This window comes from Tachysurus vachellii, chromosome 16, assembly GCF_030014155.1.
Source record: "Tachysurus vachellii isolate PV-2020 chromosome 16, HZAU_Pvac_v1, whole genome shotgun sequence".
Classification (NCBI taxonomy): domain Eukaryota; kingdom Metazoa; phylum Chordata; class Actinopteri; order Siluriformes; family Bagridae; genus Tachysurus; species Tachysurus vachellii.
In genome coordinates this window covers 19,181,274-19,200,682 of record NC_083475.1, presented here as the reverse complement: position 1 = coordinate 19,200,682, position 19,409 = coordinate 19,181,274, and the positions used below count along the sequence as shown (strand labels likewise).

The 19,409-nt window shown below is 42.1% G+C and overlaps 1 protein-coding gene across 1 annotated transcript in view; it reads left to right on the top strand.

The window, feature by feature from the left end:
- plxna4 (plexin A4) overlaps positions 1-19,409 on the top strand; it is a 328,266-nt gene that overhangs the window by 226,838 nt on the left and 82,019 nt on the right. Inside the window, exons 7-9 of the mRNA XM_060890039.1 lie at positions 4,862-5,015; positions 10,495-10,594; positions 11,182-11,296. Coding sequence (XP_060746022.1) covers positions 4,862-5,015; positions 10,495-10,594; positions 11,182-11,296 — 369 coding nt within the window. The remainder of the gene's footprint in view (positions 1-4,861; positions 5,016-10,494; positions 10,595-11,181; positions 11,297-19,409) is intronic.

The following is a 19,409-nucleotide window of genomic DNA, read 5'->3' as shown; positions in this document are numbered from 1 at the left end:
TCCTAAATTCTTCCTATTTGCATATTTGCGCTGCCAACATCTCATGCTTTCATGTTAGTGAGGAAACTAGGACCGTCCTGAACAGGTATCGTTATCGTTCACAACTTTCGAATGATGCTGGGCCTAGCTTCCGTCATTAGTCTCCTCCAGGAGGGTGAGAAGTTAGAGGGCGCTCCTGATTGGTCCGCTGACATCTGGTACACTTTTTGCTGCCCTGCCTTGCAGCTACACTAGGCGGTGCTGGCCTTGGTGCTGAAACGTTTCAGTTTCTTCAACACTGCAAGACATTTTCTGTGGTTTTGGGTTAGTGATGTTCACCGATTCGATCCCCGTGCTTGATGTTACCGAGTGTTATTACATCCTGGATTTCATATGATATGGTGTTTTCATGCACTGTACAGTTCCTGAAGCTAAGCAACTGCCTGTAACATTCTAACATTGTATCATTTCACCCTTTGCACATTTGGTACCCCGGGGTGCAGTTAACAGTGTAAAAGCCGTACTAACATTTTACATGACACAGGGTAAAATCGCCTCACACCTCCAGGGTTGGGGGTTCGATTCCCGCCTCCACCTTGTGTGTGTGGAGTTTGCATGTTCTCCCCGTGCCTCGGGGGTTTCCTCCGGGTACTCCGGTTTCCTCCCCCGGTCCAAAGACATGCATGGTAGGTTGATTGGCATCTCTGGAAAATTGTCCGTAGTGTGTGATTGCGTGAGTGAATGAGAGTGTGTGTGTGTGCCCTGCGATGGGTTGGCACTCCGTCCAGGGTGTATCCTGCCTTGATGCCCGATGACGCCTGAGATCAGCACAGGCTCCCCGTGACCTGAGGTAGTTCGGATAAGCGGTAGAAGATGAATGAATGAATGAATAACAATAATAATAATAATATCTCCTAGAATTCTTACCTTAAAGTCATGTTGTATTAGTTGACACATTTGGAATAGAATAGAAGCCTTTATTTTGTCACATATACATGTCATCCATTATACAGAACCCCTGAATCAGTGAGGGTTAAGGGCCTTGCACAAGGGCCCAACAGCGGCAGTTTGGCAGTGCTGGGGCTTGAACCCTTATCAACCCTTGAGCCACCACTGAAACACCACCAATGTGTATGCAATACGACCCAGTTTGCCAGACATTCTGTACTGTCATTGTTTTATTTCTACATTGATTGAGTCAGTCCATAAACAAGGCTTCTAAGACACAATGTTAAAATATAAACATCACAGTAATGGTGAATTTGAAGGTAGAAATGTGGAGTCAAAGCTAAAATCAGTCCGTGATTGATGCGTTTATGACCATTTGTAAGAAATCTTTCAAGGCATGTTATTTTTTTTTTCTTTTTCAGAATAAAACATTGAAGCAAACTGCAATTTTGAGTTTTTCCCTACAAGGCATCAGTATGTTCGAATACATACAGGTAGAATGATATATTTAGAATGATTGTGCTTGGCAGCCAATAAAGTAGGTCAAAATGAATAATATTATGAATTGCAATATATATAAACAGTTTTTTCATGGTGTTTCTGTACCTTTGGGAGATCGACTTTATTCTAAACAAAGTCTCTCTCTCTTTTTTCTGCACAGCACTGTAAATTTAAACTCTACAGTATAAATATAATATAAATGTCATCTCTGGTACAAATGTGGTTATTTGCAGAATATAAAATGTACGTGGTCACTGCTTCCAGCTCCCGGTAACCTTTTCCGAGTTTCATTTTAATATATATTGAATACACTGACTTTAAAAGTCTTCCAGGAACGGACAAGGAGAAAACCGCTCTGTTTTCTTTGTCCCTCGGGGCAGGAGCTGTGACTTCCACCCATTTGTATTTAAACCCCTCTCTGCCGTCACAGCAATATATTTCCATTTAAAGTAAGCGGTGCTGTAGGATTATTTATCAATTTCTTTTGGTGATGCTTTTCACTTGGACGCAAACGTAATCACAGAGCGGAGAGCTGTCACGTCTTTGTGGATTGCATGGAGACTTTTTGTTTATGGAATACGCCACTCTCGACAACACGAAGAAATTTTCATATTCAAGCCAGCCGTGCGTCTGAGGTAATTTGCTCCAAATATAATTGGAGATGTTCTCAGGCCTGGCTCTCTAAAAGGGCACAAGAAAAAAGATTAAAAAATCCCGGCCTCGGCTTTTGCATCCAGAGGAATGGAGGGAGGAGGGAATCTTGCTTGGGAGCGTCTTCCTTCTTATTAAATAGCAATATAAAAACAGCATAGGTCAGCCATTCTTCTGGGCAAGAGCTGTTACAGCACCATGTCACGCATGAAGAGCAGAGAGATGAGGCGGTGTCGCAGGACCATTGCTTTCTATCAATATGGATATTTAGAGTTGACCTACATCACCTCCACTAGGCTGGTTTACAGTTTGGACTTTTAAATGTTCTCAACGTAGAGAGTGTTTCTCATACAGTCAACATTTTCCCATTATGTCCAGTTAAGGGTTCGGCCACACAGTGTGAGAAAAGGCATGGGGTTAAGTACATACAGTGGAACAGAATATAAATATGACGCCCCAGATTTCGCCAGGAAGGAGTCAGACAGAGAACGTGGAGTTAGTTAAATGAAATTTTCCAATATAGCCCTATATGTACAGTCCAATACAACTGTGGTAAAGTTCATGATGGATCAAATAGGCCAAAATAACAAACAGAAAACACATTGGGATATGGACTAACTGATCTGCTCACAGAAGCAAAGCTTGTGGATGTTTAGCTTCCTTAACGTACCTTACCAAAAGATAAAGAAAATACCAGATATATATATATATATATATATATATATATATATATATATATATATATATATATATATATATATATATATATATATATCGTCGCTGTCGGGCGGAAACCTCGTATGTCCAAATTTGGTCAATATCATATTTTTTCACATATCGATGCTATTGGTCAGTCCCCACGTGGGTCTGTTATTTTTACAAGTTATTAACCAATCTAAAGTCTTGAAAATAGCTTGAGCACAAATCTCATAACTCCATTGGACACTTCAACTGTCCACCTCTTCCTCACTCCGCGGGAGAGCTTCACGGCATATTTCTCCTCAAGAAGAGTCGCAACGAATCAACACGTCTTCTGAGGTAAATGTCTTCAAAACACTGGGCTCAAAGAAAAAAAAATCTTGACCCCCGCTAGTTCTGGTGCTCGTCTGAGGACAGGAATTTAGCGCAAGACAATCCACTGCAACGCGGACTAAACCCTGTGCACTGCAGATAAGGTACGGCGTTTTTTTTAATTTCCTGAAAAATAACAGTTTTTGAGATACGAGGATTCCGCCTGACAGCGACGATATATATATATATTTGCAAATACTAAAAGAAGTAAAAGAATTGTCATAAGCAAAAAATAAACGGATCAACGATCACAAGCAAAACCGATGGAGCAACAGCAATTGAAGCTCCCGGTACTGGCTTCTGTCCCAGTATTAGACGCCCACCCACTGATGACATCATTTTGTTTGCAGAAGTGGCAACACTTGGAGATGGAACACCAAGAAAGCCTGAACTGGAGTACACACAAACACACACATGTCAGAATACATAATACTTACCTGTACCTCATGGGTTCTAAAACCAGTCTTCATCTGTCTGTTTTTGCTGATCCTGTGCTGACTGTAGCCTCTCGCTGTCTCCTGACCTGATGTGATCTTCTGCTGTTGTGTTCCATCTGCCTCGAGGTTTCTCTGACACCCCTGCTCTGGTGGTCAAATCTATCAGCCTGAGTCTGTATTTAATTTTAAGACACTTATATAAGTGAAATATTTAGTATGACGATAACGTGTACGTCATATACACACTCCAGTCTCTTATCCTGTGTGAAATGGTAATAATCCTATGTTTAGTTTCTGTAAATGTGCATTTGCATTGCACTCAGATGTGTATAAGGATAAACATTTTGCCAGCTTCTGGCTCCTGAAGCTCACAAGATCAGGACGGTCATTGAGCTGTATCTTTGAGGCAGAGTCCCTCAGGTCTTTAGACTCATTGGGTTTGCCTTGTTAAGCAGAGATCCTCCAGTGTGGATTAGACAGGCTCTAAAAGCCTGTCGTTCAGCTGGCAAACTACTCCAGGAATGGGGAGATCTCCATGTGAGTCTTGGCTGTTGCTCCTCTTCACAAATGGCCGTCTGTGACCAATAAGGATGATTAAATGGAAAATATTAAAGAGATTCAAGGACAAGTGCATGAAGGTAAATCGGGCCTTTCTGACGTAATAGCTTAAATATTGAAGAGAAAAAGGTCACAAGGTATGAAGAATGTGTCTGTGTGTGTTTAGAAGGAAACAAGGGTCAAGAACATAGCCATTAATGTCCCGTGATTGGATTTGTCCTTATTATTGATTTTTTTGTTTTGCTGTTTTTGTATTAGGCAGCACATTTTTCCCCAGGGCAAAGCAAATAAAAACTGAAATAATCTAGGGAGTTATATCACCAATCATCTCTCTCTTGCTCTTTCTCTCTATCTCTCTTTCTTAGTATCTCCCTCTTTCCTCCGTCTGTCTCTCCTGGGTCCAGTGGATCACATTAAAGTCAGTGTGGGCCTACAGATGGTCGGGTTGTATCAGGAGCAGATGGTCATGCGCAGATATTTATCTAAGCACTCAGTGTATTTTCTTACTTTTCTGGTGGCTGAGGTGCATCTGAAGGTTAAAGCAATAGATTTTTTTTTTCTATAAAAAAGTAAAATGTTCAGGCTGTTGTGTTTTGGAGTCAACAAACAATGTGAAAACATTGCTGGAACAATTGAATATGGTGTTATAGATAAACTGAATGAACTGGTTTGGAACTTAATTGCACTTTGTTGATGTTTTCTTTCCTACTTTCCAGCTCATCCTGGAGGCCCATAATGTTCCTGAGCTCTCCGCTGGCGTAAACTGCACCTTTGAAGACCTGGCTGAGATGGACGGATTTGTGGAAGGCAATCGCATCACTTGCAGCTCTCCTGCTGAGAAAGAGGTTCCGCGCATCGTTGTAGATCAAGGTGTGTCTACACACGTTCCAAATTATTGGACCTAGAAATGCCAGTCATTGGCGCCATGTTCAAGGGCCACACAAGTAGCTCGGCTATAAAGCAGGTTAAAGCTAGAAAATGCATTCGAACAGGGTCGGGTTTGGTAAAAAGTAACTGATCCTGAGAGAGAAGGCATTGTGTTCACAAAAAAACGTCACACTATACTGAAGTTCCTGTTGTTTCTGTTGTTAACAATACTTGGACTTGCATCAAAAGACTTTGTCTTTGTGGTGAGATGAAGAAACATTCATTCATTCATCTTCTACCGCTTATCCGAACTACCTCGGGTCACGGGGAGCCTGTGTCTATCTCAGGCGTCATCGGGCATCAAGGCAGGATACACCCTGGACGGAGTGCCAACCCATCGCAGGGCACACACACACTCTCATTCACTCACACAATCACACACTACGGACAATTTTCCAGAGATGCCAATCAACCTACCATGCATGTCTTTGGACCGGGGGAGGAAACCGGAGTACCCGGAGGAAACCCCCGAGGCACGGGGAGAACATGCAAACTCCACACACACAAGGCGGAGGCGGGAATCGAACCCCCAACCCTGGAGGTGTGAGGTGAACGTGCTAACCACTAAGCCACCGTGTCCCCAGATGAAGAAACAGCACGGTATAAATAGAAAACTAATCAAGGTTAAGACACAGAACAGGTGATCACAGTAGGGTTGAACACAAATAACAGGACAAGCTGGAGACATATGACGTGAAGCCAAAAACACTTACGATGGCAAATAGGCATAAAAGAAGAAGGAAGAGATCTGCACACACATGCCATTTCTCTAAAACATGACATGATTTTTTTTTTATTATTATTTGCTCATTTGTAACAATTCCCGTGACTCAATGTGTAAAAATCGTTCCAAATTTTTACCTTTAACGATTAGTATTCAAAACTCTTCCTCCAGCTTATGGCTTCTTATAGAGTCCCACTCAACCCAGTAATTCTGTTCATATCTTTGTCATGAATGTCTCATGAGTCCAGGGTTTAATGAGGTACAGTAGAACCAGGATATTGGAAGCAGTGTACTAACTAAGAGACACCCACATCTGTACTCCTGTCTTTTCACATACCGCTCAAGAGTTATTACTCACGCTGCTTGGAAAATACCTATAATTACAGCGATTACATCAGTAAAAATGGCACTGTAAATCAGCACAACTGTTGAATTGTCAGCAGAAAAACAGGATCCCTGGCTGAACTAAGATAAACACATGGCAACCCTTGAAGTCAACCAATTTAACCTCGCTCGTGTCTTCACTTACTCACGTGGCACGGTAATTGGAGCGGCTGGATGGGACGATGTGCCCCGGACTCCTGGGAAACCTCATTTGCATCACAGGCATTGAAGAGACAGAGAAGGGGAAAGTGAAAGAAATTGAGAGAGACCCCAGAGCAGAAATGGTGGTTTACATGCTCTTTTTGTTTCTCATTATCTTGCCTGCAGCTGTTGACTGGTGCAGCAGGGCATGTTTTGTAATAGAGTGAATAATCATTAGCTACACCAGCATTTCACTGCCATCTTTATTATTTATTCCTGCAACCCCTTTTCCCTCTCAGAGGATCTTTTTGGCAGTGGGATTTAAGAGTCTTTGGATCTGAGGTGATTAAATCTCTTTGGACGATGACAACGACGATGACGATGACGCTCTCCACATCCACAGCTGTTCAGTCGGAGAAACAGTTTTGACAACATTTATTCCTCTAGACAAGAGAAAGAAAGGACAAACACAGTCTCTTTCTCTTTCTCTTTCTCCATCTCTCTCTCTTTCTCGTACCCTCTGTCTGTTTTGTTAATCGTCTTGCTTGGTTGACTTTGGAGTAATTGAAAAGTGCTCACATCTGGGCAGCTGTCATGAAGCAGGCGATTTTTCATCATACTGTATGAACGTGTCGCAATGTGCTGCTAATAAAGACGCAGGAAATCCCCTTTCAGGCAAAGAAGAGACGTGTTAAGACTTTTCTCACCTCTTCATGCTGAGCGTATCCTAATCCTGTTGGAATTGCAAGTTTAAACCAACACATACTGTACTGTATGATGTAAAGCCAAAAACACTTACACAACAAAACACTTGAAGAAAAGTACAAAGATGAACTTTACCAAACTCTATAGGCCCTATAGGTAATCACACCCGATTCTTTGTGTATGTCCTCAGAATTTTGACCTGAACATGTCATTGTATGCAACTGTACTGTATGAGGTGAATGAATTAAATGGAGCATGGAAGAGACAGTGCATGGAAGTCACATATACACAGTGTAATTCTTTTCTTTGCAAATCCCAACTGAGGAGGTCGGAGCGCAGAGGCAGCTATGATATGGCACCCCTTAAGCAGGGAAGGGTACTGTAAGGGCCTTGCTCAAGGGCCCAACAGTGGCAGCTTGGCAGTGCTGAGGCTTGAACCCCCATCCTCTGATCAATAACCCAGAGCCTTAATGACTTAAGCCACCTCTGTCCCAGAGAGTCCGTCTCCTAACCCTAAGGTTGTGGGTTCGAGTCTCGGGCCGGCAATACCACGACTGAGGTGCACTTGAGCAAGGCACCGAACCCCTCCAACTCCTCCCTGGGCACCGCAGCATAAATGGCTGCCCACTGCTCCGGGTGTGTGTTCACGATGTGTGTGTATGTGTTCACTGCTGTGTGTGTGCACTTTGGATGGGTTACATGCAGAGAACGAATTCTGAGTATGGGTCACCGTACTTAGCCGTATGTCACGTCACATTTGAATAAACCTGGCTCCTTGTTGCTAGGCTCAATTAGGACTTGGTGTAAACAAATCAAGAGATTTTTTCACCGTACACCTTATTAAGTGTGAAATATTCCAGGAGAACCTTTTGCACAGTTAGACCTGTAGGGTGGCTTTATGGCTGTCTGCGAGAATAAAGACAGCTTTAAGGATCCTTGGAGATGGAGAAAAAAAAAGGCACCATAAAATACAAAGCTTACCAACCTTCTAGGGCTTTGGGATCATAAAATGGCTGGTTTAGTGAAACTGAGCCCACCTACACATGGAGGTATAAGGAGAATCAGAAGAGAAGGTCATTTATTAACTAGCTCCCTCATCCTTTCATTCTTTCTTTTCTCCTCAGCGTCATGGTAACCATATGTGTCCTGTGTGACTCATTAAGAAGGCACAGTCTCCATGGCCTGTTAGGACATCTACCCACATACACACACATACACGCCAGAGATACCAGCCATCAAGGTAACATTTAGGAGGACTAATTAGGACAGATTCTTTGTCAGCCACACTTTCCGGTGATTGATAAATGATTCTGTCTTTGCTGAAGAGACCGAGACAGAATGAGAAGTTGAGAGAGAGAGAGAAAGAGAGAGAGATGAGGGTGCTAAAGAAGAAGTGGGAGATAGTGGGAATGAATCAGAGGCAGAGATAAAGAGACAAAACAAGAGTGGGTGACAAAGAGAGGTGCGTGCTCTTCCATCGAGAGGGGAGATGTCGGCGTCCAGCTCATTGAATTAAACATGAGGTTCTTCATTAGCGCTGACAAAAGGACACCAAAAATCCTTTGTCCCTCGCATTCATCAACTCGTACAGGTTCCTCCGTCTTTCTTCCTTTATAATCTCTATTTTTTTTAAAGGACTTTAAAAGACTTTCTGATGGACTTGTAGGTTTTATATTCAAAGGATAGCTGGTAACAACTGTATGTTATGCAGGTGAACTCCAACACATAAGCTTGCTGCTTTGTTAGAACACATAATTATGCAGTTATAAACTTGGAACATAATGCGCACATTCATACCTGTGTCTTTTATGTTCTTGAAGAACTTAGAGATAGGAAAATGATGATTATAGCAGAACTCAGTCCAGGGTGTATCCTGCCTTGATGCCCGATGACGCCTGAGATAGGCACAGGCTCCCCGTGACCCGAGGAAGTTCGGATAAGCGGTAGAAGGTGAATGAATGAATGAATGAATGATTAGCAGAGGTTTTTATTGAGTATTGTTAAACTAAAATATCATTTGTTTCCAACGTTACTCAACAAAAAACTCTGCTTTATGGTCATTTTCATATCTCTAAGATCTTGTTGTGAGATCAAATTTAGGAATAAACCAGACTTTATAATACAGTTTCCAAGTCACAAGTCTACTATAAGTCCTAGTTGAAGATGTTGTAGATCCAAATTGCATCTGGACTTTAAAGACTTGGGCTTCAAACTTTACTATTATGCAAGTCAAATCCAATACCTCAAGATGCAGATTACAAGTTGTACTGTAGAGTCTGAGCTAAGCCCTGAGACTGAACCCTAATCTCTAGGGTTCAGGTCATGTCCAGTGTCCCCGGCCATCAAATCTGAATCAATTCAACTTGTCTACTATAAGCCCAATCTCTATAAGTCCTTATTTTTCAAGATGTAAAGTCTGAGTCTCAAGTTGTAGAGTCAGAACTGAGCCAATCTGTACAAATGCTGTAGAATAAAAGTACAAAGATTTGATCTGTAGAGTCTCTGTCAAGTACAGAGTTCCAAACTATATAGTCTGAGTCCAACCCAGAGTCCCAACTTGACTCGAGTTCAGAAGCCAATTCTATAGAATTTATAGAGTCTGTGTCAAGGGGGGCATGGCGGCTTAGTGGTTAGCACGTTCGCCTCACACCTCCAGGGTTGGGGGTTCGATTCCCGCCTCCACCTTGTGTGTGTGGAGTTTGCATGTTCTCCCCGTGCCTCGGGGGTTTCCTCCGGGTACTCCGGTTTCCTTCCCCGGTCCAAGGACATGCATGGTAGGTTGATTGGCATCTTTGGAAAATTGTCTGTAGTGTGTGATTGTGTGAGTGAATGAGAGTGTGTGTGTGCCCTGCCATGGGTTGGCACTCCGTCCAGGGTGTATCCTGCCTTGATGCCCGATGACGCCTGAGATGCCTGGCTCCCCGTGACCCGAGGTAGTTCAGATAAGCGGTAGAAGATGAGTGAGAGTGAGTGAGTCTGTGTCAAGCCCAGATTCACAGATGTAAAGGCAAATTTAGATTAAGCACCAGACTTCCATAGTATATATTTATACTTATAAGAGTACCTATAACTAGAGTCTGTACTTAGGCTACAGTTTTACCCATAACCAGAGTTATAGACTAGTCCAAAATTCCAAGCTATAGAATATAAGCACAATGCAGAGTTCTAGATTGTGAGTCTCAATCCAAGTCAACTCTTAGTGCAGAGTCTGAATTGAGCCCAGATTGTGAAATCATTCCCAAGCTTTAAGAGTCCAAGAGTGTTAACTTTAGTCTTAATTTGTATTGTCTATGTCATCTCCAATTCTACAGATATCTGGAGATGACATAGACAATACTTATGCAGCATTCATAAAATCAAAAAGATGTAAACCAATGTAAATGAAATGAAATGAAATGAGCAAATATTGTTGCCCACAGTACCGTACTTTGAAATGAAACGCCGCAAATTTGTTTGATTGCTTTCCAGGTGACCATCAGATTGTGCAACTCTACCTCAAATCTAAAGAAACAGGACTAGCTTTTGCCAACACAAGCTTTGTATTCTACAACTGCAGTGTCCATAAATCGTAAGTACCCTTTGACTGGACTATTTTACCGACATTGAGCATATTGTAATCCAAACCTCCCTTAAGCCCTATTAGTTAGGACGGGATTAGTTTTACGTGGGGACGTGGAGTAATGCAATTTTACCTCAGGACGTCTGTAATATAAATTGGCCAATTCGCACGGGACAAGACATCTCAGTAAAACTAGCAGAAGTGGGAGGGGTAACTCGCTTTACGCACCACAGTAACCTCCTTGTCGTCATGTGCGTATGACGTTGCTTCCTGTTATCACGTGCGCAAACAGACAACATGGTGCCTCAAAAACTACTTTAAAACAGGAAATGACGGAATTTTACCGTACATATTTACAGCGGGTCTATTCGGACGGGATTAGTATTACCTCAGGTAATTTTTCCGGACCTTTTACAGAAGTTAAAAGTCGCCGTAATCTTTACTGACATTGTCCGTAATGATTACCGAGATGGCACATTCGGACGGGACTAAAATCACAGAGAAGCTCTGGTAATAATTACTTTACCCCCACGTCCCCAGGTAAAACTAATCCTGTCCGAATAGGGCTTTACTCTCTGAAATTTTTTTTTCCTCAGGTGTCTTTCTTGTGTTGGAAGCCCGTATCAATGTCACTGGTGCAAGTACCGTCACATCTGCACACATGACCCGCGCAGCTGCTCTTTCCAAGAAGGACGTGTCAAGCAGCCAGAGGTGAGCCATTATTTCTTGCTTCTACTTAGAGGGCTCAGTGATGTTTGAACTCCAGAAATTCTGTACAGTATCAGTGACAAACGCTTAAATAAAGTTTAGCGTTAGTGTACCTTTGAGAGAAGTGAGTTCTTAGTTGGACTTATGAAGGACTTGAAGGTTGGTGCAGTGAGTAGCGATGTCACTTCTTAGCTCCAGACTAACTGTCTAGGTGGAGTTTCACATGTTCTCACCTTGTGGATTTCCTTTAAGTTGTCTGGTTTCTTAGGACAATCTAAGAATGACTGCTTACTCTATACAGTGATACCTCGAGATACGAGTGCTTTGACATACGAATTTTTTTGAGATATGAGCTGTGATTCGACCAAATTTTTGGCTTGAGATAAGAGCAAGTTTTTGAGATACGAGCATCCGAGCCGTCGCCGCCGAAACAAAGATCCCCAACAACCACGTGTGCTCTGTTTCCCCGCCTCGGCTTCCCGCGTCTCACTCGGTTAAAGCCGCCTTTCCACTCCACACGACAAACGACGGCCAATAAACAGGAAGTCATTCATTTCCTATGGAGAGTCGCAAAGGCGCTGCATGAGGTGTCGACCATCTGAGGATCCGTAATTTTCGGATCTGTTTTAAGCGTTCGATCCGTTAAAAAATTTGAACTTGTGCGACTACACCGCATCTGATATGTCGACCGGACAGGTTTTTATTACAACGACCGGCAGATGTTAGTGAGGAAAGAGTGACAAAAAAAGGCAAAAACAAGTGAAGAGAAAAGCGATGAAGAAAATTAAGCAAAATTAATGTAAAGAAAACATCAATTGTAGCAATTAAGTTAAGTTAAGAGAATTTCAGTTAAGTTCGTTAATTTTAGTGAAGTTTAGTTAAGTTCCATTTAATTGTAAAGTAGCATTAAGAGTGTACAGTAGCGAGTAAGTGAAAGTGTAATTCCTCCTAACTCCTCCGCCTGTTTACTCCTCCGCCTGTTTACTCCTCCGCCTGTTTACTCCTCCGCCTGTTTACTCCTCCGCCTGTTTACTCCTCCCTCAACCTCCGTGCGCATCTTCCGTAAAGTAAAACCAGTTTATTTTTTTAACATTCTCTTTTATTACTGTATGTTTTTAAACAATATTTGTCATTTATAAAAACAGGTACTGTACACGTTTCATATTCATAACACATAAACAAAACAACTGGAGTGGAATTTTGCGAGCTGGAACGCATTAATGGGATTTCAATTAATTTAAATGGGGAAAATTGCTTTGACGAGCCATTTGAGATACGAGCGATTTGAGATACGAGCAAGGTCACGGGACGAATTAAACTCGTATCTCGAGGTATCACTGTACTGCTGTTCCATCCAGGGTGTTTTCGCACCTTGTGCTTTGTGTTCCTGGACCTTGCATTTATTGTACTGTATGTCCAAGCTCTATTCAGTGACTCCCTGCAGCAGGTGTATCAATATTATTGGCACCATGCTGAAGTGATGTACAGAGGACACCTGCCCAAAACTTATCAAAATTTTTGATAAGAGTTTCAAAGCTTAGCCACTTCTAAAGACGCACATGAGCAGTTGGGGTGCGAACAATGCGTAATACAACGCGTCCATATTACACAAACTATTCCCTGTTGTTCTTTCTCCAAGCATATGAGCATGCATAATGCTATGTAAAGCTTTAGTCCACCCCCTGGGGTTGAAAGTTTCAGCCAGATGCACATGTTTGGTCTCTAACGCTTAGCATTTATTAACATCTTTCATCTGTGTTTGTTTGGATTTGCATTTCTAATTATTGACCAGCCCACGTAGTCAGTATTGGCCAAGCTAATATTTGGATTTTTTTTTTTGTTGTTGTCCTAACAACTGGCTTACAAAAGCAGGGATTGGACATTAGCACATATTAATGACATTTTCCCAACAGGCTTTTGTTTGACTTCTGTTTTAGGTAGGTGTTTCGACTGGCTAATGAGTTTTATTTTGGATTTCATTAGACTGCAATACCATGGGGGTCAGGGAGGGGGTTGCATTCTCATGGCATTCAGGCTCTGCATTCAATTTAATTAGTTTAGATGTTTACCTCAGAAATTTGGCGTCAAAGACAATGACAAGACAACTTTGCTCGTATAAATGAGAGAGCCCTTCACGCTGACCTTCTGTGGAAGTTTGGGGCATTATTCCAGTTAAGGGATTTATATTGAAAGATGATCAGGGGGATAATACGGTCTGTGCTTTTTGGAATGGCTGATAAAGTGACTGAGCCATTTTGCCTCACCACACAGTCAAAGTCTGTTTTTTTTATGTATGCTAAAGTATTCTAGAATTTAAAGTGCTTTTTTGCGGTACTTTATAATGGTGGGAGATTTCTTTCCACCCGTTTATTGTAATCTGCACCTATCATTCTTTCTTTCTACTCTGTAATCATTCTGAATTATTGAAAATGTCGAGAGTTTGACGCACTGTTTTGTTTAAACCTGAAGTGCTTCCCTTTCTCACAGGGTTAATGCGGCCATGTTGAGTCATGTCAGTTGGCGGTGGCTTGGCACTTGTTGTTATCCTCAGCTAGCCTCTGGCAGAACATGCCATGACTAAATAACACATCTGTTTTGGCCAGACACCCAGCCTGCTTTTATTCGGAGAGAAAGAGAGCGACATTCTGCTCCTGCTATTCCTCCCCTATACCAAATAGATTTCACGCACTGCACATGAGCTGTGACTGGAAGAAGGTTGAACACAAGTTTAAATCCCAACAATGGGACCCGGAATCCAGTAGAGCAATTTTGGCCATGCTTTCTGGGTGGGATGAATGCTGTTACTTACCCCACTGTCAATTAAAGTGACACTAAGCAATCGTGGCCACTTGTATGCAATCATGGCCCCATGCATGCAATTCAGGCCCCCTGAATGCAATCGTTGCCACATCTGTGCAAACGCAGATAGTTGCCCTTTTTTCTCAGTGTGTTCAAAGACCAAATGTCTTAAAGGAAGCAAATGCTAGCTCTCACCCTTCCTGGTTTGTAGCTGTCGTGTGATCAGGTAGCCAGCAGTCGGTAATTGGGAAATGATTAAATTAGAGAGAATATCGGGGAAAAAAGCTAAGAAAAGAAAAATCTAAAAAGAAAAGAAAAAAAGAGAGATGTTTTCGAGGAACTTTGCAGGGAGAGAGGGAAAAGGAGAACACGGAGGGCAAATCGATCTTCCAGACTGCCTCAAGTCTTATTACGACGTTAATTTGCAGCCTTTAACGGCAGGAAGTCTATGTGATTGAAGGGATGCGGTGGAAGGTTGAAAGATATAACCACTACCTTTCTTCTATTTTTGTCTTCTTGGCTTTATATTCCATGGAGCAATTATTCCGAATCATTGAGAAGAGAGCTATAGTATGAATGGAGGAGTATAAGAAGGAGGTTGGGTCGAATCTAGAAAAAAAAAAAAAAAAAAAAGAAAAAAGAAAAGGTTGAGGATAGATAAGGTGATTGAAGCACTGAGGAGAGTGAAATGTAAAAGCACAGGAGGGAGGGGAAGAATATGGGGAAATAGATGATTTGAAAAGATCAGAAGCTTGCAAAGCAGGACTGGTAGTCAGCCACTAGAGTTAGAGACAAAATGAGTCATTCCTCTACTGTCTGGATCAGACACAGCCATCTTTCACACACATACACACACACGATCACGCTCTAATTATGGCTCTGCCCATCTGTGCCAGATCCACTCAGTGTGCCAAGGCTTTTCCCGCCCTCGCTCTCTCTTTGCCTTTCTTTTTCTGCCTCCTTCTCACACCTCTCGCTGTCACTCTTTACCAAATATAATTGATTTCACCGTCGTCCGTATTCCTCCCGCTTCACAGTAAACATGTGCAGTGATTACAGTCTGAATCATTCCACCTTTCCTCCTGTTTGCAAGCAAACGACGACGCACCTCCTCTCTCAATAAAGACCTACAGTGCAAACATACACAATCTCTGCACCTTCATTCTTTTCCCCTGAAATGTCTTTGTTAAATCATTTCATTTTTTTTAATCGTTTATCATCTTCCTGCCGTTTATGAGCAGCCTTGAGCGTGTGTCTGATTTCCAATATATCAATGTCAGACGCTCGAACCAAAAGTGTCAGGACATGGATCCCCTCAATGTGCATCGCAATATTATCTTTGATTTATTTATTTATTCACTGGGATTCCAGGAAGGTTCTTGAATGTCTTTCACTCCAGGGTGGTGATAATAAATTCTGGCTGAACTGAGCAGTCTTGCTTCTCTTATACCCCTTTTCCACCAAAAAGTACCAGGTGCTGGTTCAGAGCTAGTCCTGGTGCTGGTTCAAAGTTGGTTCCACTGGTGAACCTTCTAAGAACTGGTTTGTCTTTCCACCGGTTAGAGAGCGTCACAGAGTCGAGTCTGACGTCACTGTATACGTGTCACGTGTCCCAGCAACTTTAACGCAGCAGCGACAAACACAAACACATCAACAATGGTGGATGTTGCTTTACTGTTAATGCTCATGGCTTTGTGAACCTACATTAACATCCAAACGCGGCGAATCCAACGTGTACGTGCAGCTCCATGTAATCTGTATAAACGGAGGTTGTAATCGAGAAAGTACTTAACGTTATTTTATCATTAACACAGAAAAAAGTTAGCCTTAGCATGTAGCTACCTACTGTCGTGTGTGCTGATAAGTGATCATATTGCAGTAAAGTAAAAGTTTATTAAACATTGGTATATTATCAAATGCACTAACAGTAGCCCCGCCCACAGCCCCGCCCACAGCCCCTGACACAAGCGGTTCTTAAGTCTAGACCAGCAACGTTTTGGTGCTACTTAAGAACCACTTTTCCTGGTTCAGAGCCGGTGCTTTGGGTGTCGAAAAAGAAAGAACTGGTTCTAAATTAGGCTCCGAACCAGCACTCAAACTGCCTCGGTGGAAAAGGGGCATTATGGTCTTTAAGGTGTGGTTGTGTTGAAGTGTCTCCACATAGACTGCATTGTGCTCTGGTTGCATTCTGGATCAAGACAGGGTTGATTAATTCTTTTTGGTTTGTGCTTGAGCGTAACTGGTGACTCAACTCCTTTCTTGTTTGTATGTTCCTGTGAGATTCTTTTGTGACCAAAGTCATTGCCCTTAGGCAAGACACCCTTCATTTTTTCTGGACTGTTCTGGACCCATTCCTGCTGTCTTCTGTTAGAGACCAGCAGCCTTGAAATGGGATTTCCATGGCCCTACTGTGATTAAATAAAAACTAAACTTTGGACAAGTTGTTATGCTTCTGTAACTCTGTAAAAGGGCATCTTCTAAATGCCACCAGGGCAAATGTAAATGTAAAATACTTGACCTGTGGTCCCTCAGCAGTACTCAGTCCTTGCTCTCATCAGTGTTTGGACCCCTGGGTGCATTTTCTTCTTTGTCTAGAAATAGGACTTTTAAGCTAGTCAGATAATATTGAACATAAAACATTTCATAACCTAGTCTGAATGTTTAATATTTTCAATTTTGGATCTTTAAGTCTTCAACCAAATGGGACGATTTGAAAACCCCCTTTAGGTTGCAAGATTTAACCTTTGTGTAAAACCTTTTTTCTCCTCATTTTCTTTCACCAATTTCCACCCACTAGCTCTTTCCTATCACAAGATTGGCTAGTGTCACTTTGATTGACAAGGGAGGGATTAACACCATCCTTGCTAAGCACAAAGCATGGCCAGTTTTGCTCTTTTGCAGTCCTGGACACAAATGTTTATGGCATTGTCAGGATTTAAACTCAATAGTGATCACTGGACTATAAGGCAAATGCTAGACTTCTGGATGTGACTCTAGACCTTTCAGTACTCTTAATATTAATATTATATTACTTATAATATTAATAGCAGCTGGTGTTCATAGTATATAGTCGCTGTCAGGCGGAATCCTCGTATCTCCAAAACCGTTATTTTTCAGGAAATTAAAAAAACGCCGTACCTTATCTGCAGTGCACAGGGTTTAGTCCGCGTTGCAGTGGATTGTCTTGCGCTAAATTCCTGTCCTCAGACGAGCACCAGAACTAGCGGGGGTCAAGTTTTTTTTTTCTTTGAGCCCAGTGTTTTGAAGACATTTACCTCAGAAGACGTGTTGATTCGTTGCGACTCTTCTTGAGGAGAAATATGCCGCGAAGCTCTCCCGCGGAGTGAGGAAGAGGTGGACAGTTGAAGTGTCCAATGGAGTTATGAGATTTGCGCTCAAGCTATTTTCAAGACTTTAGATTGGTTAATAACTTGTAAAAATAACAGACCCACGTGGGGACTGACCAATAGCATCGATATGTGAAAAAATATGAAATTGACCAAATTTGGACATACGAGGTTTCCACCCAACAGCGACGATATGCTGCAATGCAGGACCTTCATGCTTGATTTATCCTTTACTTGGGATGTGGTTTAATCTGACAAAACAGAACTTTCTGGTTTTCCTGTGAATCACATCATATGACTACTGATGAATGCTGTGCCTTGACACATCATCTGGTAGAACTAACTAGCTTTTTTTCAAAATGTTCAGGTGTTCGAATCGAGCTCCTCCAATCTGTTCAGAATCCCTTTTTGGTGATCTTGGTACCCTGGCAAGTCCATTCATTTAGTGAAATGAGATCCTGAGGTTCCTATCGTCCTCCAGCGTCTGGCAGAAAAGCAGCATTTGTTCATTCCTTCTGGTTGTACAGTTACAATAATATTACATCTTCCTTTCTTTATTATGTTCTGTCCATAATTCTCCAGAGTCCTCTGTACTGTACTGTATATCTCCTATCACTGCCTCGAATGATTTAATAAATGAAGCCTCGGTATTAAGCCTTCCAGGTTGGTGTCAATCACTAGGACACATAAAACTGCAAATCTGAAGGATTGTAGACAGGAAACGAGAGAAACCTATTCCCAGAGAGGAGAGGGAAAAGTGAAGAGATGGCATAGTTGGCATTGCAATGACAGCAATAAACATAGCAGCAGCATAATGCGGCTGTACTATAAGTCCAGAAATGAAATCCAAGTCTGATGAGAGTCTGTTTGTTTAAGCCCAGGAGAAACACTGGACAGATGTAGTGGAGGACTTTTCTCTAAAACATACTATTCGCTAACGTTAATTAGCTGTGGATTCCTTTGGGTTTTTTTTTTTTTTTTTGATTCATTTGAAGGATTTCTATAGAGGGTTGGTACTGTACAACTATGATTGGGGATTTAATGTTCAGAATTGGGGCTGAATCACATGACCATACTGCACTGTCGTGCCATCAGGGAAAGCAGCATGTTTATTTCCATCTGCAGTTTTAATTCTGCCCGCTCACGTGGGCGCTGGATTGGATAAGGGGCGAGGGGTGAAGAATGCAGTATTCGTGCACGTCTGTGCGAGGGCAAGCATTTTAGAACAACAATTATATGAGTGGGTGAGTGTGTTTGTGTGTTTTGCATGTTTTAATGTCATTTTCTGAATTTTAATGTGAGCTATTTGCATGTGCAGGGAAGGAGAACGTGTCTATGCGTGTGTACTGTACTGTATATGAACGTGTGGGACACATAATTGCAATAATGTTTAAGTGCTAGAAATCCCTGAGGCTTCCACAACTGATCGAGCGTGCAGATCGTAGCTGAACAGGGACTAAGAGGGAGGCTGGAAGGGGGCGTGGCCTCATTTAAAATGTGATTGGCTGCCTGAGATAAGTTTTCAATGAGTCTGTTCAACAACAAATAAATGGAAAGTTTACACAATTCTGTTCTTGTGAATCTTTTGGAAGGTTCACATAATCCCTGTTCATATGATCACAAGAGCCATGTTGTCAAGCCAAGATTCTGCGGTTTGCTTTCGAGTTTTCAAGGACAAAAAAATGTAACCTTGCTGAGCTTCACTGAAATAAACTGGCCAAAATACCCAAATGCACAGCTGGAGACTTCATTAATATTAAGTAAACATTGAATTACAGACAGTAACATCCCCAAAACAACAAATATTACACACATTTTATGTGTTAATGTAGAATTTATGTGTGACGTACAAAAGAAAACAACAATCAATTCTGCTAATGGGGGGGGGAGGTGGCTTAGTGGTTAGCACGTTCGCCTCACACCTCCAGGGTTGGGGGTTCGATTCCCGTCTCCGCCTTGTGTGTGGAGTT